Source organism: Hyperoodon ampullatus, assembly GCF_949752795.1.
Source record: "Hyperoodon ampullatus genome assembly, chromosome: 17".
NCBI lineage: Eukaryota > Metazoa > Chordata > Mammalia > Artiodactyla > Ziphiidae > Hyperoodon > Hyperoodon ampullatus.
Window position 1 is genome coordinate 48,775,703 of NC_136930.1, and position 25,415 is coordinate 48,801,117.

The 25,415-nt window shown below is 35.7% G+C and overlaps 1 protein-coding gene across 6 annotated transcripts in view; it reads left to right on the forward strand.

Annotated features, from left to right (window-relative positions):
* The window catches only part of OXR1 (oxidation resistance 1), a gene marked incomplete at both ends in the record, with an annotated part of 102,777 nt that extends 78,423 nt beyond the window's left edge, over nt 1-24,354 (forward strand). For 3 of the 6 annotated variants that reach the window (XM_079722381.1, XM_079722384.1, XM_079722385.1), the window contains 6 exons: nt 8,699-8,779; nt 10,731-10,856; nt 11,641-11,793; nt 20,484-20,579; nt 21,997-22,070; nt 24,219-24,354. In XM_079722381.1, coding sequence (XP_079578507.1) covers nt 8,699-8,779; nt 10,731-10,856; nt 11,641-11,793; nt 20,484-20,579; nt 21,997-22,070; nt 24,219-24,354 — 666 coding nt within the window. The remainder of the gene's footprint in view (nt 1-8,698; nt 8,780-10,730; nt 10,857-11,640; nt 11,794-20,483; nt 20,580-21,996; nt 22,071-24,218) is intronic. The other 3 variants (XM_079722383.1, XM_079722382.1, XM_079722386.1) reach the window with 1 other exon arrangement.
* Between the last annotated feature and the right edge of the window lie 1,061 nt (nt 24,355-25,415).

The following is a 25,415-nucleotide window of genomic DNA, read 5'->3' on the forward strand; positions in this document are numbered from 1 at the left end:
TGTCTGTCAATAAATTGTAATTCATGTGAAGGTTATAAGCTCATTTTATAAGGGTATAAGTTTAATCAGATTAAAGTCACAAAATATTAAATAACATCATTTTTTTCTATCAATACTTCACTGAATTTTCTCATCTTTTCCTTTTTTTGTTGTTTTTAGGCCCTCATATATGACAAGATGAATTTTTTTTTGTATTTTAGGTTTTTATATTTGAAAACACATGACATGATGAATTACTTACATCTGTATAGAAATTAGCCCACAGGTAGAATTTTAAGAAGAACAAATTTAAATGTAAAACTCTTTCCAGTGACCTCAGCTAATGATCATAACACTGATTAAAATATTAATAATTACTTATACTAACACTATACACTTACCATGAGTTTTTTACTTAATCCTCAACCTGTGAAATATTGCTGCTTTCACCTTCATTTTACAAAACAGAGGCATATAACAGCCATACTCTGACCAATAAAGGTCAGAGCTGTGGTTTGAATTCAGGCATTCTATTCTGGCTATAAGCTGTGCCCTTAAATTCTTTGCTATACGTGCTCTCAAAATCTTCAGACTATAACTAGGAGAAGGGGATTAACATTTATTTTGTACATTTGCTGTATCATTTTCTACTTTATATATATCTTACACATACTATTATTTATTCCTCATAAAGTGCCTAAGATATGATTATTATTTCCATTTGAAAGACCAGAAATTGAGAGATTAAGTACGGTTGCTCAAGTTCACAAAACTAATATAATCAGACTTCCTTATCCACCAGTTCTGCATTCGATGGTTCTGTGTTTGCAGATTCAACCAACCACAGATTAACAATATTTGGGAAAAAAATCCCAGAAAGTTCCAAAAGGCAAAACTTGAAGTTGCCACAATGCTGACAGCTATTTACATAGCATTTACATTGTATTAGGTATTATAAGTAATATATAGATGATTTAAGGAGAGGATATGCATAGATTGTATGCAAATACTGTGTCATTTTCTATAAGGGATCTGAGCATCCATGGGTTTTGGTTTTTGTGAAGGTTTCTGGAGCCAATCCCTCAGGCATATGTAGGAACGACTATTATACAGAATCAGAATTAAGACAGAGTTCTACAGCTAAACCTACTATACTATGTTGCCTACCTATAGTACATATTCATGGGAAGTTTTTTAACTAGTGTTTATGCCTTATTGTATAAAACACCTTACTAATTATGTCACAACATAATTGAAAAAAGGACATATACACATATATTCAGTGTAGAATATTTTTTCTTTATGTATTTGACTTGGTAGTTGAAAAGCATATTTATTACATATGTAAGTTGTGAGACATAATGATAAAATGAGTATTTGTGATCCCACTCACTCATTCACTACCCAACTTAAGAACTAGAACGTTACCAATGAAAGTGCATCATCCTATGTGTTCTTTCTCTATCTCATCTCATGTCACCTCCAAATTGGTAACTACCTCCCTGAATTTTGTGTTTGCCTGTTTTTTTTCCTGTTTTTCTTTAATTAATAGATTTTATTTTTTAGAGATTTTAGATTTACAGAAGAATTGAATGGAAAGTACAGAGAGCTCCCATATACCCCTTTCTCTCCAAACACAGTACCCCTGTTATTTACATCTTGTATTATATATATATAATATATATATATTATATTATTATATATAACATGTGGTATGTGTTATAATTTATGAGCTAATATACATTATTATCACCCAAAGTCTGTAGTTTACATTAGGGTTCACTCTTTGTGTTACACATTCTGTGGAATGACATGTATCTGCCATTACAGGATGATACAGTGTAGTTTCATTGCCTTCAAAATGCCTTGTGCTCCATCTGTTCATCCCTCCTTCCCTCCACCTGAGAACCACTGATGGTTTTTGGGGGGGGGTTGGTTTTTTGGGGGGGGGGTTGTTTTTGTGGTATGCGGGCCTCTCACTGTTGTGGCCTCTCCCGTTGTGGAGCAGTAGGCTCCGGACGCGCAGGCTCAGTGGCCATGGCTCACGGGCCCAGCCGCTCCGCGGCATGTGGGATCTTCCCGGACCGGGGCACGAACCCGTGTCCCCTGCATCGGCAGGTGGACTCTCAACCACTGCGCCACCAGGGAAGCCCACCACTGATGTTTTTAATCTTTCTATAGTTTTGCCTTTGCCAGAGTATCATCTAGTTGGAATCGTATCACATGTAGCTTTTTCATATTGGCTTCTTTCAGTTAGTAAAATGCATTTAAGGTTCCTCCCTGTCTTTTCATGGCTTGATAGCTCATTTCTTTTTAGTGCTGACATTTAATATTCCATTTTCTCAGTGTACCACAGTTATCTTTTCACCTATAGAAGGACATTTTGGTTACTTCCAAGTTTTGACACTTATACTAAATAAAAGGTTGTTATAAACATTCATGTGCAGATTTTATGTGGACCTAAGTTTTCAGCTCATTTAGGTAAATACTAAGGAGTGTGACTTTTTCTTGTTTTACTGCATTAGCTATGTCTTCCAGTACAATGTTGAATAGGAGTGGGAAAGTATTTCATTTTTCACCATTATGTATGATGTTAGTTGTAGGATTTTTTCGTTAGATGTTTGCAGGAGTTACCCTTTATTTCTAGGTTGCCGGGAGTTTTTATAATGAATGTTAGATTTTGACTAATGCTTTTTCTGCATCTATTTATGTGTAATGGATTATATCAGCTGATTTTCAAATGTTGAAATACCTTGAATATCCGTTGCATACCTGGAATTAAATCCCACTTGGTCACTGTATAGATATCTTTTTTATACATTGTTGGATTCAATTTGGTAATATTTTGTTGAGGTTTTTTTGCATGTATGTTCATGATAGATATTGGTCTGTAGTTTGTCTTTCTTACAATGTCTTTGTTTATTTTTTATTAGGGTAGTGCTGGCCTCATAGAATGAATTGGGAAGTATTTTTTCTGCTTCTGTTTTTCTGGAAGAGATTGTAGAGAATTAGTATAATTTCTTCCTTAAATGTTTAATTAAATTCACTAGTGAATCTATCTGGATTCACTGAAGATGCTCCAGAGCTAGAGATCATACCACTTTGGGTTCCTTTGTAAGTACAAAATCAGCTGCCGTGGTGTATGCCTTTCTGCTTTGCAAAAGTCAATATAATTATATTGGCCAGAATGAAAATCTGTTCAGTTTTTCCTTTTTTCTATTATCGTGTTTGTCATAGCGCTCAACAAGTTTGCATAGCTTTTCATAGGTTTACCTTGATGTTTACTGGTAGCTAATTCATTTTAGTTGGCTAGAACTGGGCCTGGTACTTTCTGTTTTGCAAGGCTATTAACTACTAATTCAATTTATTTAGTAGATATAGGGCTGTTCAGATGATTTGTTTCTTCTGTGTGAGTTTAGTGGTTTGTGTCTTTCAAGGAATTGGTCCATTTCATCTAGGTTTTCAGATTTGTAGGTACAGAGTTGTTTATAATATTCCTTTATTTTTCTTTATTATCAGTAATGATGGCCTGTCTTCATTTATGATATAATTTATTTGTGTGTTCTTTTTCTTATTTTAGTTAGCCTGGCTAGAGGTTTATCAATTTTATTGATCTTTCCAAAGAACTGGTTTTTGGTTTTGTTGAGTTTTCTCTGTTGATTTTCTGTTTTCAGTTTCACTGATTTCTACTCTGATTTTTTTCTATTATTTCTTTTCTTCGACTTCAGATTTAATTTGCTCTTCTTTTTCTAGTTTCCTAAAATGGAAGCTGAGATTATTGATTTTAGATCTTTCTCTTTTCTTACATATGCATTCAGTGCTATAAATTTTCCTCTTAATTCCTGCTTTCACTGTATCCCAAAAGTTTGGTAAGTTATATTTTTTTTTAGTTCAGAATGTTTTAAATTTCTCCCAAGACTTTAATGATTATGTGTTAATTAGCAGTGTGTTGTTCTAAAGTAATTTGGGATTTTTGTACTATTTCTCTGTTACTGATTTCTAGTTTAATTTCATTGTGGTCTGAGAGCATACTTTATGATTTATATTTGTTAAGGTATGTTTAATGTTCCAGAATGTGTTCTATCTGAGTGAATGTTCCATGTGAGCTTGAGAAGAATATGTATTCAGCTGTTGTTAGATGGAGTATTCTATACATGTCAATTGGATCCAACTAATTGAGAATACTGTTCAGTTCAGCTATGTCCTTACTGATTTTCTGTCGGATTTGCAAATTACTGATAGAGGAGTTTTGAAGTCTCCAACTATAATAGTGAATTAATATATCTCAAGATTATGTAATGAGTGTTCTTTTCCCTTGATATGCTGTGGGGAAAACAAGATTATTCCCTTTTTGTGAAATTCACTTCTTACGTTTATTGTTCCATGAGGCTAGTATAATATATACATATTGTAATTGAATGGTTTTGAGTAGTTAACAGGTTTCTTTTTGACTAAAAGAACAGTGACTATATCTGCCTTCTTATGAAATTCTATGTGAGTCATTTGCAGATATACTTAACAGGATGTAATTTTAAATATAAAAGATTTCTTCAAATCAAAACTTAAGTAATGTGTTCTGTTTTGTATTCATTCTGGATTTAATCCTTTTTTCCCTCTATTAATTCTACTTTCTAGTTACCTAATTTATGGTTCTCTATTTGCTCCTTTTATATTTTATTTAAGTTACGGAAGTGTATTTTGAAAACAGTAGTTTTAATTTAAGGCAAAAAGGAGTAAAGTTTTAACATAATCCAGGTCTTATTTTGTGATAAGACTTTGTCATATATTATGAAATATAGAACAGAATGTTATGTAACTTCAGGATGCTGTTGTATGCCCTTTTTTGTTAGCTACAACAGCTCAACTTTAATTTCCTCCTTTTAAAAAATATTTTTGGATTCCAAAGTAAAATATAAGTGGCATTGTTAAGTAACATTTTTCTTTCTACCCCATCTTCCTTTACTAAGGAATAAAAGTAAGGCATAAGTGAGAAATAAAAATTGCACATTCACAGATACCTTTTTTAGTCTGCAAGGCAGTTGGGGGAAGGGAGGTTTTTGGCTTGTTTATGGTGTAATCTTAGCGGGGAATACTGGAATATCCTGGAAGAAGGACTCTTAGACCGATGTTAGACTGAAGCTCTTTTCTTTTTAGGACAGCACGTTCTTATTCATGGGATTTTCAGCAACTATACATTTCCTCTATTTTCAGCTTCTGTTCTGGTTGTTGTTGTTATTAGTCTCTTTGTAATAGAGATGGGTAGATTTAATTCTGCCTTTACATTTGTAATTTGTTGAAAATAAACCCTCTCACTTTGTGAGAGTCCTTTGTCAAAAACTGAAGAGACTAGAGAATAGCACTTAATTCTGCGGAGGGTAGTTCATAGTACTTAGTTTCTGCAGATGGGATATAGCAGTATAGGCAAACCACTTTGCTCCTCAGGAAATGACTTTTTAGCCAGACAGTGAATACAGTTTTAGTTAGAAGGTCTTGATTTCCTCAACTGTGTGCCTTTAATAATTGGAAGTGTGATACAGGACATTTTGTAGCAATCTGGAAAATGGTTCCACTTAGGTTTAATCTTTTGGATAAAGTAATACATTCTGTATATGGAGTATGATTTACCAAGGGGTTAAAAATTAATTTGAGACTAATTCCAGATCCACCATATATACTAGGAATCTATATCTCTTTATTCATTTATTTTGAGAGGAGGAAGTATATTTCTCTAGTTGAGGCAGGAGATAGATGGGCCCCAGGCTGAGCAGCTGGAGTTTATCCCCTGTGGTCAGACTCTCCAAGATGAATACAATAGCAGGAGGAAGGAGAAGCTAAGCTCTGCCCAGATGAAAGATAAAGGGACCACATATTTCTCATTCTCAGAGTCAAGGAGACCTTTCCCACTACACATGCGCAGAAAGGCTCCACAGAGGTCAAAAAGGGAGGGGGCGTCACCCCATAGTAAGTGATGTCAACCTACCCATAGGCCTCTTTAGAATTCCATCCTGGCTAAGAGACGCATGCGCACACGTGGGAGGACCCTGAGATAAACCAATTACAGACTCAGAACCAGGCAAAGCAAGATAATTGGCCAAAGGGAACCCAGAAGAAATGCCCCATACGAGTGAGGTAAACTACTATGAGCACACGACTCTTGACTCTCTGAGTCTGCCCATGTGAGTCTATTCATACATACGCTTTTTCCTCCTAATAAACACTTTACTTTTTTCACTACTTTTCATCTCTGGGAACTCATTTCTACAAAGCCGACGAGCCAGGGACCTTGTCACTGGCCACTGTCCCTGGTGGTCTAGTGGCTTGGATTCAGCGCTCTCACTGCTGAGGCCTGACTTCAGTCTCTGGCCGGGGAACCGAAATCCTGCTTGAAGCTGCTGCAGGCTGAGGCCACCCAAGATCATAGTCATTTGATTTCAAATCCTTTTTCTTTATTAGTTCACCTACTCTTTTGACAATACTGTATATCATCATTCATCACAGCATGAGTAAATATTTAAAGGTAAGGAAGTGGTGAGTTTATAAGTTCCAGAAAGGAATACAGTTCAAAAAAAAAAAATGAATGAGGAAAGTAGATTTGTGACATTAAGGAAACTATGACTACCAGATGTTATAAGCTTATACTTATGATGGCAGTTTATGGTTCCCTCACTGATGATTTCTACTCTAAGTGATGTTGATACAATTAGATTATAACTGATCCGTTTTGTGAGCAAATTCAATTTTACTTTCATCCAGGAACTGTGTTTTATATGGTAAAAGGAAGAGCTTTCAGTGTAAAATCAGTGTTGAGTAGAGGAATAGAAAGAATGCAGAGGAATAGTTAAGTCATATAATTTGAAAATTCTTGTCTAGGAAACTCTCGATTAGACTGAGTGCCATAGGAAAAAGGAAGAAAGATATAACTTGTCATTAAATATTTTGTAGAGATTTCTTTTGCTGGTCTTAGAAAAGCAAGCTGTGATTTTTATTTTTTTACTTTTAGTACCTAATTTTTCTTTCATCTTTATTGAAAATTCTGTTGTTCTTAATTGAAAAATCTTTAATATTTTTAAATTAAACTTTCAGAATAAACAGTGTACAAAATAGTTGAGTTCTTAAAACTGAAATACTTTAATATCAAAAATAAAAACCAAAAATAACTATGGAGACTCTTCAACATTATCCTTTAGTCCTTAGGGTAATTGATGGAAAATTAAGTAAAAGTAGTGTTAACCCCTATTTAGTCTATGGTGGGCACTATACTCAGTCCTTAATGTGCATTTCATTTCTTTGTTTTATTTACACAAAAACCCTATTTAGTATGTACTATTATTATTTCCACTGTTTTATGGAGAAATAGATAAGGAAGGGGGAAAACCTAGGTCCATCTGATTCCCCAGAGCTTGAAATCATAACTACTTTGGGTTTCTTTGTAAGTAGAGAGTCAGCTATCATATTGCAAGCATTCTTGCTTTTCAAAAGTCAATCTAATAATAATGGCCAGAATGGAAAATCTGTTCAGTTTCTTTTCCTTTTTTCTATCATCATGTCTTTCATTGCTTTCAACGAGTTTACAGCTCTTCATAGAAGTAGCTAATTCGTTTTAGTTGACTGGAACAAGAACCTTTTAAAACCTAGGTTAGTTTAAAAATCTAAACCTTTTATGGGTCAATTGGTTTAACTGCATTTTGTGGCCAGAACCTCTACACATGATTGATCACAAGAGGAATTTGTCATAGGTCAGGAGAATTCAGCACATATTTATAGCACCACCAGAGTTCACTATATTATGCTTACTGTTTTGGGAATTATGTCATGATCTGAAAAAGCTGTAGCTGTTGTGTCAGTCTGAGGAAACTTGTCTGTTTTCGTGGGCTTTTTATAATAATATTTATCTGTCAGACGTGGCTTTCAAATTCAGCACTGTGCAAGAGACTGGTCTAGGCAATTACAGAAGATATAGAATTTCCCTTAGAAATTTAGAATGTAGGAAAGTCATTATGTTTTAGTCACAAATAACTGCTACAGTACCAACTACAAAGAATTACTGTAGAGGAAAGGCAAAAACTTTCAGTTCAGGATCATTTAGAAAGACTAAGTGGACATGCTTGAGAATGCTATTAGATATGCTTTTAAAAATCTAATTTTCTATTTCTGGAGCTTATTTTTCTTACTGTCTTAGGTTTTAAAATGTACTTCGTATCTTTTTCTTGCTCCCCCACTTCTCTGTTCTGATACAGATCATATAGCACGGGTGTGTTTGTTACCTTTGCCTAGAAGAAATTTTTCCAGCATTGCCATTAGGATGTAACGTTTGAGTTAAACTGATTTGAAGGGGAGAGTTGAAACTACCATTTTCTTTGTAAACTGCAAGACAGTTAGATTTTAGTTGTTATCTTTGATGTTAGCAAAGCATGTTATGTTTTATATAGCGTTTCTTTTATAAACGACTGTAATTCTATTTATTCAGTCAAATTCTGTCTATATGAACCTTAAGTTGTGTACTAGTAGTTAGTTGGATGTAGTAGTTAATAAATTAAATTCATTCATGTGTATTTCACTGTAGTTTAATATATAAATATCTTGGATTTTCAGCATGGAGTGGGGAAAGAAATCCTGATTACAGTTCTCTTTCCCATTTAAATTTCTCCAATTTTTGTTTTGTTTTGGCTGTTTTTCTCAACTGTCAGTGGAATTATTGTCTTCCTGTCTCCATATTCAGGTAGTGTCAGTGGCTGAGTATCACCGCAGGATCGATGCTCTAAATACTGAAGAACTGCGCACACTCTGCAGACGTCTCCAGGTGCCCCCTTCAGTAGTTTAAACCCCTCCAGAGATTGAATATTCCCTGTTCTCAGTGTCTTTTGTCAGGGCAAATCTCTCTTTTGAAGGATTCGTTTTGACTGCAGCACTAAAATACCCCATCAGAAAATTCCTTTTGTGTTAAAGAGTACAGTATTGCCTTGAAGAGCTGTAGGGATATCTTTTCTGGCATCTTTTCATTTGAAAAATGTTCAGAGGAATTTTCTGTTATTTTAGAACTGTTCTCAGTACTGTATTTCTTAGATTGATGAGGAGTTTTCATTTTACATTGGAAGAATGTCTTGGGTTTGAGGTTGAATCTTTACTAAATGGAATCCGAAAGATGTGGTACTGTGGGAAAATGTTTAAAAATTTAACGGATAGCAAGGTTCTCTTCTTTGAGGCTATTTCAGTTGTATCAACCCTACATCAAATATATAATGAGATGAGTTGTTTTTCTCATTAGGTTTTAGGTTTTCCTGATTGGTATTAGAAATACTTTGGAATAGTATAGATTAGGCACTACAACTAGGTAAATTATTTAAAATTCTGTGAAATAATCTTTGTGATTTTTCAGGAATAAGAACTATATATTTGACCTCATTTTTCAGCTTTGTGTATTATTGTATGTTTTCCTGTTAATGAGATATGCTTTCATGGCTTTGCTAGAACTCCTGAATTTTTTTCTTTTAATGCTTTTCATGCTGCCTTGGATTTTTTTTTAACCTTTCACATCATCAAAATAAGGGTAAAACATGATGATGTGAAAGAATTAATATAGTTTTCATCAAAAAACAATACAGTTCTAGAACATGTATTGGTTGAAAATATATGTTGTTTAGGTTTGGTAAGAAATCTGTTAAAGGAACAAAATAATTTAGCAAGATTTCATTCCTGCGTGGAATCACAGTCGTCGAGAATTGCTGCATTTTAGTTATCTGCTGCAATAGAATTCTGTTTTCCAATTTAAAAGTTTCATCAACAGTAGTTTCATATATTTTATTTTCTAATATTACTGCATTTTATATATTAAAATAAAATTAATATGAAAAAGTGCCAACAGAATAAATTGTACAGGAATTTAAGTTAATCATCGTTTCTGTTACTTTAAGAATATCACTGTTGTTTCATATATTTTATTTTCTAATATTATTCCATTTTACATATGAAAATAAAATTAATAGGAGAAAGTACCAACAGAATAAATTGTGTAAGAATTTGTTTTGATTTAATCAACATTTTTATCATTTTAAGAATATCAGTGAGATCATTTCCATCAAGCAAAAGCATACATACTTTTTAGTGCATCAGATTGTTCTAATTTAAAAAATAAGTTTGTGAAAAAGTTAACTTTTAAATGTATTGTTTGGTTCAGCTAGATAAAAAATTTCATGTTTAGAAAGTAAAAATTAAAAAGGCATTTCTAAAAATAATGGTAACCTTTTCAATGAAGCAGATAAATTCACATACACATGCACACCAATGAAACATTATACTTTTTTTTGTACTACTTTTTTAATTAAAATTTTGGCACCCAGGAATTTTTCTTAATTACTTTTGGCAAATTTTATGTTTACCATGAAAAAATAATCTCACATATTTTAAATAGCACAGATAAAAAGTAAGCTAGCTGGCTCATTTTTTGCCGTTGAACAGAAAAATTAAAGTTTCCACGCAACTTACCTCTTTTTACCAGCATTGTGGAGTTGATCATTCAATACCTGTCCTTCCTCATGTAGTAGATGAGAAAAATGTCTGCTTATAAAAAAACTTTTTCTGCATTGGACATGCCATTGTTATTAGATGGAGCATCTTTTGCCTATTCTAAAATCCTAAATTAAAGCTTTAGACACCTTTTTAAGGTATAAGGTTTTATTTCTCTCAAAATGCTAAAGTTTTTGAGGGTTGGTTGCCATTCTGTATTAATATGTTGTTGCTGTTTACTTCTTTAGATTACTACAAGGGAAGATATAAATTCAAAGCAGGTTACTCCAGTGAAAGCAGACCTGGAATCTGAATCTTTTCGACCAAACCTAAGTGATCCCAGTGAACTCTTACTGCCAGATCAAATTGAAAAGGTATGACATACCCACCACATATGTGCATTTCTGAGTATGTGCCATGAGAATAAAATAGCCTGTTTTCAGTTGTTTTGAAAACTGAAGAAGCAGGGCTGTTGTTCCTAGTCTTAGTCTTCAATGCAGAGAAAGTAAACAAAATATAGCAACTACTGTAATAGAAGATATTAGGAGATTTGGGTAAGCAGACATTAAAATAAATTACAGTAGCAATTTAGGTGAGACAGTATAATGGCCAGTATTTAATTTCTTATTGTGTGCCAGTCACTTACTTTATATGGGCAATCTAATGTAGTTGTTGCAGCCCCTGTAGGAGTTGGATGCTCTTATTGTCACATTTTGTAAGTGAAGAAACTTGAGTGCAGAGAGGTTATGTAAATGTTCAAAGCCATACAGTTACAGCATATTGAAGCTTGATTTCTAATTCTGATAGTCTGCCTCTGGATTTGAGAGGTTATTAATAATCAAGCTAACAGTTCATCACATATTTGTGTTAATTTGATACAGAGGATGCAAACAATAAGTAATCCATGTTTCTTGCCTCTATTCTAATCTGTATATTGTTTGGTATGACTGTTTCTTTTCCTAATGAACAATTAATATTTCATACTGAGAAATTTACAGTTATTCTTCAAGCATCTCAGTATCTTTGACAATGATATTTTCTACTGTTATTTTTGTAAGCTGCATTTTATAAAGTACTATTAAATTCCAACTGGATTAGTATCGTACAGATTAACAATAAGCAACTATTGAGTATGTGTTAACAATTTATTTTTCAAAGCTTACCAAGCATCTTCCACCAAGAACAATTGGCTATCCATGGACTCTTGTTTATGGTACTGGGAAGCATGGTACAAGCTTGAAGACCCTTTATCGAACAATGACAGGTTTAGACACTCCAGTGCTGATGGTGATTAAAGACAGTGATGGGCAGGTATGAAAAATAACAACCTTACCTTTTAAGAGATGGTAGTAACAGTAATGTTAGCATATTCTTTTGATAAAAATTTTCATTAGTACATTTTATTAAGCTTCACTGGTAATTATTGAGTGCTTTTGATATGCAAGGCAATGCTGAGTCCTACAGAGGTATAGATATGAGCATGAATAATTAAACAGTTCCTGCCTTCAAAGGAATTATAATCTGGTAGAAGAGAATACTAAAGTATGCGAGTATCTCTAAAGCCAAGCAAAATATGCCTAGTATAGTTAGAATCTATAAAAAGTAAAAGATTGTTCATTCTATCTGAGGGAGATAAGAATGAGGTTCAGGGAAATAGTGGAAATTGACAGTCTTGAAATGTGGGTAAATTTTAGAAAGTTAAAGATAATTGTGAGAGATAGCTTCTAGATGGCAGAGGAGTAAGACGTTGAGATCACCTTCCTCCCCACAAATACATCTACATGAGGAACAGCTCCTACAGAACACCTACTGAACTCTGGCAGAAGATCTCAGACTTCCCAAAAGGCAAGAAACTCCCCACGTACCTGGGTGGGGCAAAAGAGAAAAAAAAAAAAAACATAGACAAAAGAATAGGGACGGGTGAAGGAGGAAAAGTTTCCACACACTAGGAAGCCCCTTCACTGGCAGATATGGCAAGTGGGTGGGGGGAATCTTCAGAGACACAGAGGAGAGCACAGCAACAGGGGTGCGGAGGGCACAGCGGAGAGATTCCCACACAGAGCATCGCTGCCGACCAGCACTCACCAGCCTGAGAGGCTTGTCTGCTCACCGGCCAGGGCGGGTGGGGGCTGGGAGCTGAGGCTCTGGCTTCACAGGTCAGACCCCAGACAGAGGACTGGGGTTCGCTGCGTGAACACAGCCTGAAGGGGACTAGTGCGCCACAGCTAGCCGGGAGGAAGTCTGGGAAAAAGTCTGGACCTGCCTAAGAGGCAAGAGACCATTGTTTCGGGGTGCACAAGGAGAGGGGATTCAGAACACCGCCTAAACAAGCTCCAGAGACAGGCGTGAGACGCAGCTATCAGCGCGGACCACAGAGACGGGTATGAAATGCTAAGGCTGCTGCTGCAGCCACCAAGAAGCCTGTGTGCAAGCACAGGTCACTATCCACACCTCCCCTCCTGAGAGCCTATGCAGCCCACCACTACCAGGGTCCCATGATCCAGGGACAACTTCCCCAGGAGAACTCACAGCGTGCCTCAGGCTGTTGCAACATCATGCTGGCCTCTGCCGCCGCAGGCTCACCCCACATTCCGAACCCCACCCTCCCCCCTGGCCTGAGTGAGCCAGAGCCCCCTAATCAGCTGCTACTTTAACCCCATCCTGTCTGGGTGGGGAACAGATGCCTTCAGGCAACCTACACGCAGAGGCGGAGCCGTATCCAAAGCTGAGCCCCAGGAGCTGTGCGAACAAAGAAGAGAAAGGGAAATCTCTCCATGCAGCCTCAGGAGCAGTGGATTAAATCTCCACAGTCAAATTGATATACCCTGCATCTGTGGAATACCTGAATAGGCAATGAATCATCCCAAAATTGACGAGGTGGACTTTGGGAGCAACTGTAGACTCAGGGTTGGATTTCTGCATGTAATTTGTTTCTGGTTTTATGTTTACCTTAGTTTAGTATTTAGAGCTTATTATCATTGGTAGATTTGTTTATTGATTTGGTGCTCTCTTCCTTTTCTTTTATATATATATTTTTTTCTTTTCTCCTTTCGTGAGTGTGTATGTATATGCTTCTTTGTGTTATTTTGTCTGTATAGCTTTGATTTTACCATTTGACCTAGGGTTCTGACTTTTTTTCACTTTGTTTTGTTTTTTTTTCAGTATAGTTTTTAGCACTTGTTATCATTGGTGGATTTGTTTTTTGGTTTGGTTGCTCTCTTTCTTTTTTTTAATTTTTAATTTTTTTAATATATTTTTTATTTTAATAACTTTATTTTAGTCTTTCTTTCTTTCCTTCTTTCCTTCCTTCCTTTCTTTTCTTTCTTTTCTTTCTTTTTTTTTTCTCCCTTTTCTTCTGAGCCATGTGGCTAACAGGGTCTTGGTGCTCCGGCCAAGTGTCAGGCCTGAGCCTCTGAGGTTAGAGAGCCGAGTTCAGGCCATTGGTCCACCAGAGACCTCCCGGCCCCACATTATATCAAACAGCGAAAGGTCTCCCAGAGATCTCCATCTCAGCGCAAAGACCCAGCTCCACTCAATGACCACCAGGCTACAGTGCTGGACACCCTATGCCAAACAACTAGCAAGACAGGAACACAACCCCAGCCATTAGCGAGAGGCTGCCTAAAATAACAAGTTTACAGACAGCCCAAAACACACCACCGGATGCGGTCCTGCCCATCAGAAAGACAAGATGCAGCCTCATCTACAAGAACACAGGCATTAGTCCCCTTCACCAGGAAGCCTGCAAAACCCACTGAACCAACCTCACCCACTGGGGGCAGACACCAAAAATAACAGGAACTATGAACCTGCAGGCTGCGAAAAGGAGACCTCTAACACAGTAAGTTAAGTAAAATGAGAAGACAGAGAAATACACAGCAGATGAAGCAGCAAGGTAAAACCCCACCAGACCAAAGAAATGAAGAGGAAATAGGCAGTCTACGTGAAAAGGAATTCCAAGTAATGATAGTAAAGATGATCCAAAATCTTGGAAATAGACTGGAGAAAATACAAGAAACATTTAACAAGGACCCAGAAGAACTAAAGAGCAAACAAACAATAATGAACAAAACAGCAAATGGAATTAAAAATTCTCTAGAAGGAATCAATAGCAGAATAACTGAGGCAGAAGAACGGAGAAGTGACCTGGAAGACAAAACAGAGGAAATAACTACCACAGAGCAGAATAAAAAAAAAAGAAAAGAATTGAGGACAGTGTCAGAGACCTTTGAGACAATATTAAGTGCACCAACTTTTGAATTATAGGGGTCCCAGAAGAAGAAGAGGAGGAAAAAAGGGGCTGAGAAGATATTTAAAGAGATTATACTTGAAAACTTCCCTAATATAGGAAAGGAAATAGTCAGGTCCAGGAAGCGCAGAGAGTCCCATACAGGATAAAACCAAGGAGAAACACGCCAAGACACGTATTAATCAAACTATCAAAAATTAAGTACAAAGAAAAATATTGAAAGCAGCAAGGGAAAAGCAACAAATAACATACAAGGGAATCCCCATAAGGTTAACAGCTGATCTTTCAGCAGAAACTCTGCAAGCCAGAAGGGAGTGGCAGGACATATTTAAAGTGATGAAAGGGAAAAATCTACAACCAAGATTACTCTACCCAGCAAGGATCTCATTCAGATTCGATGGAGAAATTAAAACCTTTACAGACAAGCAAAAGCTAAGAGAATTCAGCACCGCCAAACCAGCTTTACAACAAATGCTAAAGGAACTTCTCTAGGCAGGAAACACAAGAGAAGGAAAACACCTACAATAACAGACCCAAAACAATTAAGGAAATGGTAATAGGAACATACATATCGATAACTACCTTAAATGTAAGTGGATTAAATGCTCCAGCCAAAAGACATAGACTGGCTAAACAGATACAAAAACAAGACCCGTATATGTGCTGTCCACAAGAGACCCACTTCAGACCTAGGGACACATACAGACTGAAAGTGAGGGGATGGAAAAAGATACTCCATGCAAATGGAAATCAAAAGAAAGCTGGAGTAGCAATTCTCATATCAGACAAAATAGACTTTAAAACAAAGACTATGACAAGAGACAAAGAAGGACACTACATAATGATCAAGGGATCAATCCAAGAAGAAGATGTAACAATTGTAAATATTTATGCACCCAACATAGAAGCACCTCAATACATAAGGCAAATGCTAACAGCCATAAAAGGGGTGATCGACAGTAACACAGTCATAGCAAGGGACTTCAACACACCACTTTCACCAATGGACAGATCATCCAAAATGAAAATAACTAAGGAAACACAAGCTTTAAATGATACATTAAACAAGATGGACTTAATTGATATTTATAGGACATTCGATCCAAAAACAACACAATACACTTTCTTCTCAAGTGCTCATGGACGTTCTTCAGGATAGATCATATGTTGGGCCACAAATCAAGCCTTGGTAAATTTAAGAAAATTGAAATCGTATCAAGTATCTTTTCCGACCACAACACTATGAAACTAGATATCAATTACAGGAAAAAAATCTGTGAGAAATACAAACACATGGAGGCTGAACAGTACACTCTTAAATAACCAAGAGATCACTGAAGAAATCAGAGAGGAAATCAGAAAATACCTAGAAACAAATGACAATGAAAACACGACGACCCAAAACCTATGGGATGCAGCAAAAGCAGTTCTAAGAGGGAAGTCTATAGCAATACAGTCGTACGTCAAGAAACAAGAAACATCTGAAATAAACAACCTAGCCTTACAGCTAAAGCAATTAGAGAAAGAAGAACAAAAAAACCCCTAAAATTAGCAGAAGGAAAGAAATCATAAAGATCAGATCAGAAATAAATGAAAAAGAAATGAAGCAAACAGTAGCAAAGATCAATAAAAGTAAAAGCTGGTTCTTTGAGAAGATAAACAAAATTGATAAACCACTAGCCAGACTCATCAAGGAAAAAAGGGAGAAGACTCAAATCAATAGAATTAGAAATTAAAAAGGAGAAGTAACAACTGACACTGCAGGAATACAAAGAATCATGAGAGATTACTACAAGCAGCTATATGCCAATAAAATGGACAACCTGGAAGAAATGGACATATTCTTAGAAAAGCACAACCTCCCGAGACTGAACCAGGAAGAAATAGAAAATATAAACAGACCAATCACAAGCACTGAAATTGAGAATGTGATTAAAAATCTTCCAACAAACAAAAGCCCAGAACCAGATGGCTTCACAGGCAAATTCTATCAACATTTAGAGAAGAGCTAACACCTATCCTTCTCAAACTCTTACAAAATATAGCAGAGGGAGGAACTCTCCCAAACTCAGTCTACGAGGCCACCATCACCCTGATACCAAAACCAGACAAAGATGTCACAAAAAAAGAAAACTGCAGACCAATATCACTGATGAACATCGATGCAAAAATCCTCAACGGAATACTAGGAAACAGAATCCAACAGCGCATTAAAAGGATCATACACCATGATCAAGTGGGGTTTATCCCAGGAATGCAAGGATTCTTCAATATATGCATCTCAATCAATGTGATAAACCATATTAACACATTGAAGGAGAAAAACCATATGATCATCTCAATAGATGACAAAATTCAGCACCCATGATAAAAACTCTCCAGAAAGTAGGCATAGAGGGAACTTACCTCAACATAATAAAGGCCATATATGACAAACCTACAGCCAATATTGTTCTCAGTGGTGAAAAACTGAAACCATTTCCACTAAGATCAGGAACAAGACAGGAACAAGACTCTCACCACTGTTATTCAGCATAGTTTTGCAAGTTTTAGCCACAGCAATCAGAGAAGAAAAAGAAGTAAAAGGAATCCAAATTGGAAAAGAAGAAGTAAAGCTGTCACTGTTTGCAGATGACATGATACTATACGTAGAGAATCCTGAAGATACTACCAGAAAACTACTAGAGCTAATCAATGAATTTGGTAAAGTAGCAGGATGCAAAATTAATGCACAGAAATCTCTGGCATTCCTATACACTAATGATGAAAAATCTGAAAGAGAAATTAAGGAAGCACTCCCATTTACCACTGCAACAAAAAGAATAAAATACCTAGGAGTAAACCTACCTAATGAGACAAAAGACCTGTATGCAGAACACTGTAAGACACTGATGAGAGAAATTAAAGAAGATACAAATAGATGGAGAGATATACTATGTTCTTGGATTGGAAGAATCAACATTGTGAAAATGACTATACTCCCCAAAGCAATCTACAGATCTATTGCAATCCCTATCAAACTACCAATGGCATTTTTCACAGAACTAGAACAAAAAATGTCACAATTTGTATGGAAACACAAAACACCCCGAATAGCCAAAGCAATCTTGAGAAAGAAAAACAGAGCTGGAGGAATCAGACTCCCTGACTTCAGACTATACTACAGAGCTGCAGTAATCAAGACAGTATGGTAGTGGTAGAAAAACAGAAATATAGATCAGTGGAACAGGATAGAAAGCCCAGAGATAAACCCACACACACATGGTCACCTTATCTTTGATAAAGGAGGCAAGAATATACAATGGAGAAAAGACAGCCTCTTCAGTAAGTGGTGCTGGGAAAACTGGACAGCTACATGTAAAAGAATGAAATTAGAACACTTCCTAACACCATACACAAAAAAAAATTCAAAATGGATTGCAGACCTAAATGTAAGGCCATACAGTACAAAACTCTTAGAGGAAAACATAGGCAGAACACTCTATGACATAAGTCACAGCAAGATCCTTTTTGACCCACCTCCTAGAGAAATGGAAATAAAAACACAAACAAGTGGGACCTAATGAAACTTTTAAAAGCTTTTGCACAGCAAAGGAAAACATACACAAGACGAAAAGACAACTCTTATAATGGGAGAAAATATTTTTAAATGAAGCAACTGACAAAGGATTAAAAATTTACAAGCAGCTCATGCAGCTCAATATCAAAAAAACAAACAACCCAATCCAAAAATGGGCAGAAGACCTAAACAGACGTTACTCCAAAGAAGATATACAGATTGCCAACAAACACATGAAAGGATGCTCAACATCACTAATCATTAGAGAAATGCAAATCAAAACTGCAAGGAGGTATCACCTGACACCAGTCAGAATGGCCATCATCAAAAAATCTGTAGACGATAATTGCTGGAGAGGGTGTGGAGAAAAGGGACCCCTCTTGCACTGTTGGTGGGAATGTAAATTGATACAGCCACTATGGAGAATCGTATGGAGGTTCCTTAAAAAACTAAAAATAGAACTACCATATGACCCAGCAATACCACTCCTGGGCATATACCCTGAGAAAACCATAATTCAAAAAGAGACATGTACCAAAATGTTCACTGCAGCTCTGTTTACAGTAGCCAGGTCATGGAAGCAACCTAAATGCCCATCGACAGATGAATGGATAAAGAAGATGTGGCACATATATACAATGGAATATTACTCAGCCATAAAAAGAAACAAAATTGAGTTATTTGTAGTGAGGTGGAGGGACCTAGAGACTGTCATACAGAGTGAAGTAAGTCAGAAAGAGAAAAACAAATACCGTATGGTAACACATATATATGGAATCTAAAAAAAAAAAAAGAAAAAATGGTTCTGAAGAACCTAGGGGCAGGACAGGAATAAAGATGCAGACGTAGAGAATGGACTTGAGGACACAGGGAGGGGGAAGGGTAAGCTGGGATGAAGTGAGAGAGTGGCATGGACATATATACACTACCAAATGTAAAATAGATAGCTAGTGGGAAGGAGCTGCATAGCACAGGGAGATCAGCTCGGTGCTTTGTGACCACCTAGAGGGGTGGGATAGGGAGGGTGGGAGGGAGGGAGATGCAAGAGGGAGGAGATATGAGGATATATGTATATGTATAGCTGATTCAATTTGTTATACAGCAGAAACTAACACCATTGTAAAGCAATTATACTTCAATAAAGATGTTTTTTTAAAAAATAGCAAAAAAATAAATAAAATTTTCAAAATAAATAAAGATAATTGTGTGAGGATGAGACCAAGAACAAAGTCCCAGATAAGGAAGAGAAAGTTTGGTTATTCCTGAAACAGCAAGTTCATAAATGGGTAAAACACGTCTTTGCTATTGTCAGACCTAGTAGCTTCCTTTTGGGAGGTCGAGGTGGTGGTACAGTGTTTCTGGGGGTGCTGGTAATGTCCTGTTTCTAGGTCTGCATGAAGGCTAAATGGGACTTTGCTTTGTGATGATTCCAAATTGAGCTGTATGATTACATTATATATATATATATATATATATATATATGTATGTATGTATATATACATACACACCTTACAATAAGAAAAGTCTATTTTAAAAATTGAGTCTAGAAGTAGAATATCAGGAGAGATAGTGACTGTAGAGATCATCGAACTCTACTTTGCCATTTCATGACCTGGAACCTTAGACCCACAACATTGAAATGACTTGTCCAGGCCTCTTGTTCATTTATTCATCCTTTTTTTAGGGTATCTACTGTGTGTCGTGTACTGTGTAAAGCCAAGGCGTTACAGGACCAAACAATTCAGACTGAAATTCTGTCCTCATGGAATTTAGTGTCTAATGAAGAGGAAACTGGCAAAGCTTTTTAGTAGTAGAATGTTTACCCATACTGAAGGGTTTTTGCTGTCATAAGTGCTACAGTACCACAACAGCATGTTGTCCTCACTGTGTGTACATTGTCATGCTGAAATGTGGCTACCACTTTTTTAGATTATCTTTTTGTTACAATAGACATGTTTTTAGATTTCAAAACTAGGAAAAAACTGTTTTTTTCCCACTGAGAAACTGATATGCTTTGTACCTGACAATAATATGAATTGTTTGACAACTGGTCATGTTTCACTTTTTAAGTACAAGTAGACAAAACTATGCTAAATTAAACTTTTTGCATTTTACTTAAACATGTATAATGGGACAGTGCTTACCGAAAGAAATTAATAGTCATGTCATTGAACATGCCTTTTTTATCCTTAGGTTTTTGGTGCATTGGCATCTGAGCCATTTAAAGTAAGTGATGGCTTTTATGGTACTGGAGAGACCTTTGTTTTTACATTCTGTCCACAATTTGAGGTAAGAACAGTTATTCCAGTTATATTCAGTTTGTGGAGAGGTGGCATCTTGAACAGAACATTCACTTTGGAGTCCTGCATACTTGCATTTGACTCTCAATCTCTGCCTTTTACTAACTGATAACCAAGCACTTTTTTGACCATTGTGAGCTTCAACTTTCCAGTGGTTAGAATGGAGATCATAAAATGTAACAAGGTTGTTTAAAAATTAAATGAGAATCATATATGTGTAATACTTGGCGTGGTACCAGAAAGACATCATGGTCTCAGTAAGGAGTATACATCATTATTACTGTTTTGTTTATTAATTATCATTGTAAAATTTCTAGAAACTTTTAATGACCAAATAAGTTTAATGATGTCAATCTTGAAAACTTAAAAAAATTATTTGGGGTTAAATCAAAAGTGATTACCTGATTTCATTTTCTTTATTGTGACTTGACTAAAATTAGATACATTCTAATGCCAATGAGATCTGAAATTTAATACATGAATTTTAGTGAATGTGTAACTCTGTTTAAAGCATTGAGTGCAATCTCAGAGTCTCTGGTACAGTCAGGTTCAACATGTCAGACAGTACCTAAGAGATGAAATTATAACCTTGAAAATAGGAATCAACACAGTTGGTTTTTTAAAAAATTGTCTTTAGGAACAGTTTCTATAATGAACAAAATAGGATTTGATAACATAGTAGGAACGAACTCTCTTAACAAATTTGGGTTTAAGTGGCTCACCAGATTAACTAGTGCTTTCCATTCCTTCCATAAAACATATCAACTGATGCCTACAGCTACCTGGAAGCTTGTAGTTGTTACAGATATTTGAAGTTTCAGTTATACTTGTTTCCAATCCTTTTTTATGATGCTGTTTCTATCTGGTAACTAATAATGTAATTAAATAAATGTTGTATATCTATGAAAAAGTGAGTGCTAAAGTTTATTTTATTGAAAACTATAATGAGTACTTCAGAAAACTTTTATAAAGGTGAGGTGCTAGAAATTGATGTTGTATTAGGTTTAGGTAGAACTTCCATGATAGGTTAAAAATATTTAAGAATGTTAACATCTAGAAGTTTTACCCTTGAATTTCTCAAGTGTTTTTATGTTCACTCCTCTTTAAAGAAATTGAAACTGGAAAGCATAAACACGTGCTATAGGCTTCTGTGAGAATAATGATAGGCAAATTCATACCCAAAGAAAAGACCTTGGCCCTATATCAAAATGTTAAAACATCAAATTAATGTATATTTATATTTGATGGTAAAATAAAAGTTAATGACATCTACTCAGTTTTTAACTAATTTTCTACTTTCTTTAACTTTTCTCATTAACCATCAAACTCTTGTAGTCAGAAAAGAGAAATTCACATAGATAGTGATATTTTCATCTACATATTTAAAGCTTTTGTCATTTTTGTAGGTCTTTAAGTGGACAGGAGATAATATGTTTTTTATCAAAGGAGACATGGATTCACTAGCTTTTGGTGGTGGAGGGTAAGTCTCTTGAACATTTGACTGTGAGATTTTGAAAGAAACTTTAAAAATTCATTTGTGGGGCTTCCCTGGTGGCGCAGTGGTTGAGAGTCCGCCTGTCGATGCAGGGGACACGGGTTCGTGCCACGGTCCAGGAGGATCCCACATGCCACGGAGCGGCTGGGCCCGTGAGCCATGGCCGCTGAGCCTGCGCGTCCGGAGCCTGTGCTCCACAACGGGAGAGGCCACAACAGTGAGAGGCCCGCGTATCGCAAAAAAAAAAAAAAAAATTCATTTGTGTTATTTATAAAATCAGCTATCTTTGGAAAGTTTTGACATTAGAATCCTAATTTATATATTATGACTAAGAAAGTATAATATTTGCAAGAAGGTGCTTGAGTGTAGTATTTGAAACTCTTGGTAGAATATTACTCTCAAAATGCTGTTTAGTTGATTCATCACCCTTTTGATTAACCCTTTTGATTAAAACCCTTCTTTTAAAGTCTAGTGGCTTCTTGATAGTTGAAAGAGAAATACACTAATCCCTTAGAACTTCTCAAATTTTCAAAAAACCATGGTGGTATGTTCTTTCTCTCAATTTATAAAAAAGGTACAAAGTTTTTCATGTTATTCTACCCTGGAGACTACTTGGATTGATATTTTAGACAATAGAAATCTGTTTTCCTGTTAAAAATGTTAGTGACCCACCCCCCAATTTTTCAGGGCTTGTTTTCTTTTTTTTTTTTTTTAACAGTATGAGTAATCAGCAGTTTGATTTGATTCTTTTGGCATAGCAAGCATTGTGAGAAACTTTGTTTTTTTGTTCTGGTATTCCAACTTCATTTAGTCTTCATGGTGTTTGCGGGTAGCTTGCTCTACTGCCTCCTAGCCTAGACTTGTCAACTAGCCCTTAGCAAACACGACCTCCTTCATTTGTTATTTCTCTCTATCCTTCAGGAAGAGAATAATGTATGCTAAATAATTCCCAAATTTATAGAAGTGTTATTTGTTTCCCACATTTGAGGATATATAATAATAATTCATTCAGGTCACAGAATCTTGTTAGCCTGAATATTCATCATCCTGAGTGATTCTAACAAATTCTCTTACAACTTCTCTGTAGATAGGTGTTTGGAAGACATGATTTCAGTGATTAAAAATTAACCATGGTTATGATAGCCTTCTCTGAAGGACATAACCAGGTAACTAAAAACCATGTTATTTTTGGTTGTTGGAATTAGCTTATAATGTTTATATGTTCCAATTACACCTTTTATATTTGGGGAGAAGGCAGAGTCATTTGTCCCTACTCCAGTGGTGGTCTTACATGTGATTCAGTTAGCTCTCCAGGAAAGCCTCACAAGCAAGTGGCTTATAATTTCAAGCTGTTAAGGGTGCCTTCAGTCTTTGAAAGTAATGTACACAATGTCATTAGATATTTGCTGCAACTTAGTGTTAATGATGCAACATGATTCCAGCAAGCTGAACTAACCATTGGGTCAGTTGATAACAAATTAAGACAAGTTTACAGTCTTTGAAGGTGAGTACGGTCTCAGAAAATGGGAGCTAGAAGGACTTGATATTCCAGAATTCCAAACAGGAGCCCCAATGAAATCAAAATCATGTGATGGACTGAATATAGGCTTTGGAGTCAGATAGACCTGATTCAAATTCCAGCTTCAACATAAATCACATGTGGGACCTTGAACAACTCAAGTCTAAAGTTTCCTCAGCTGTGAGTTAGAGATTGAACCCTTAACATTAACCACACATTTTATTTTAGATGATAGGGAGTTTTCATGTCTCTAAGAAACTCATGTTAAATATATTAAAACCAAACAGCAAAGAGAAATTCATAATACCAGGCAAAGAATAACAGAGTAGTACCCGCCTCAAAAGCTAATTCTATAATTTTAGAGGGTTCATCTTACTCCTTGATCTATATGTTAAGTGATTTTATAATGGGATATGAACAAAACAAAGTTGCCTTGTGCCACTTTGTGTGGAAAGGAGTAGGGAATGGTTTTGAAAAAAAGATTTTTAGAGTTGTTTAATATTGAAATGTCTCGTTAAATTAATATTTTACAACCTCTGCAATTATTCTTTTACACCTTAGGGCATAAGTATTAAAAGATTTTTGTTAGAACTATTTTCTTCTATGTATTACAGGGGAGAATTTGCCCTGTGGCTTGATGGAGATCTCTACCACGGAAGAAGCCATTCTTGTAAAACATTTGGAAATCATACACTTTCTAAGAAGGAAGACTTCTTTATCCAAGACATTGAAATCTGGGCTTTTGAATGAATATAGTGCTCTCTCTCTTAGCAGGATAATGGCCCAAACCTGACATGGACAAACAAGCATTGTTTGGAAAGTTAAGAAGCAATACAATGTAACATGTAACTCATGCTTTAAAAATAGTTCATATCACCATTACTTACAGCTATAATTTTGGAATTTATTTTTAAAATCATGTTTTTGTCCCAGAGGTCTTTAGGGTTAGACCGTGGCGTGGGTCCCTGCAGTGTAACAGCTTAGGTTTTGTCAGAATTTTGGTAGCATTTTGATCATAGTGACCACCTCATCTATAATCCATGTTTTCTCAGTCTCCTAATAGGATGGTGCTCTTTTGTTGAACCTATTTTGGTTTATTATTTTTTAAACTATATTGATTGTTTTAGTAGAGTAGTCTAACCTGGGATATTGAGGGAATGAAGACTAGGTACTGCTGTATCTGTGAGGTTGGCACAGGTGACTTTTGGACATGCTCAGCTTAGTTATTCTTATAAAGGAAAAAACACATGCCAAAACAATGCATACTTCATAGACCACTGAGTTCTAGTTTTAATTCACAGTACAACATTCTCTTTATTAATTTTGCCTGTATTCTCAATTTCATTTTAATAAAAATGAAATTTGAGGAGAATTCTGATTGTAATAGACCACAGTGCACATGATCTGCAGGTTTGGGCATATGCTTTCATTGTTGAATTATCTTATAAAGAGTTATAAAATGACAAAGGAGAATGAGAACTTGATGATTCTACTGAATTTAATATATCAAGCAAGAAAATATACTATTTACATATTTGTAGCTTAGCAGGGCATTATCATAACTACAAAAACTAAGAAACAGATGCATATTTCGTCAACATATTGTGTTAGGTATACTGTTTTATAGTTCTGTTGTTTTAGCCTTGTTGCACACCAACTCCCAAAATAAGGTTCCTATTCAAAAGAAAAAAAAACAAAAAGCCTTGTGATTTTTTTTTGAGTGGTATATGTTATTAATCACCATTAGCATTTGCTGTTATAAAAGGGCAATGATTATAGTAGAATATTGTAACTCAGTAGACTTGTTGAAT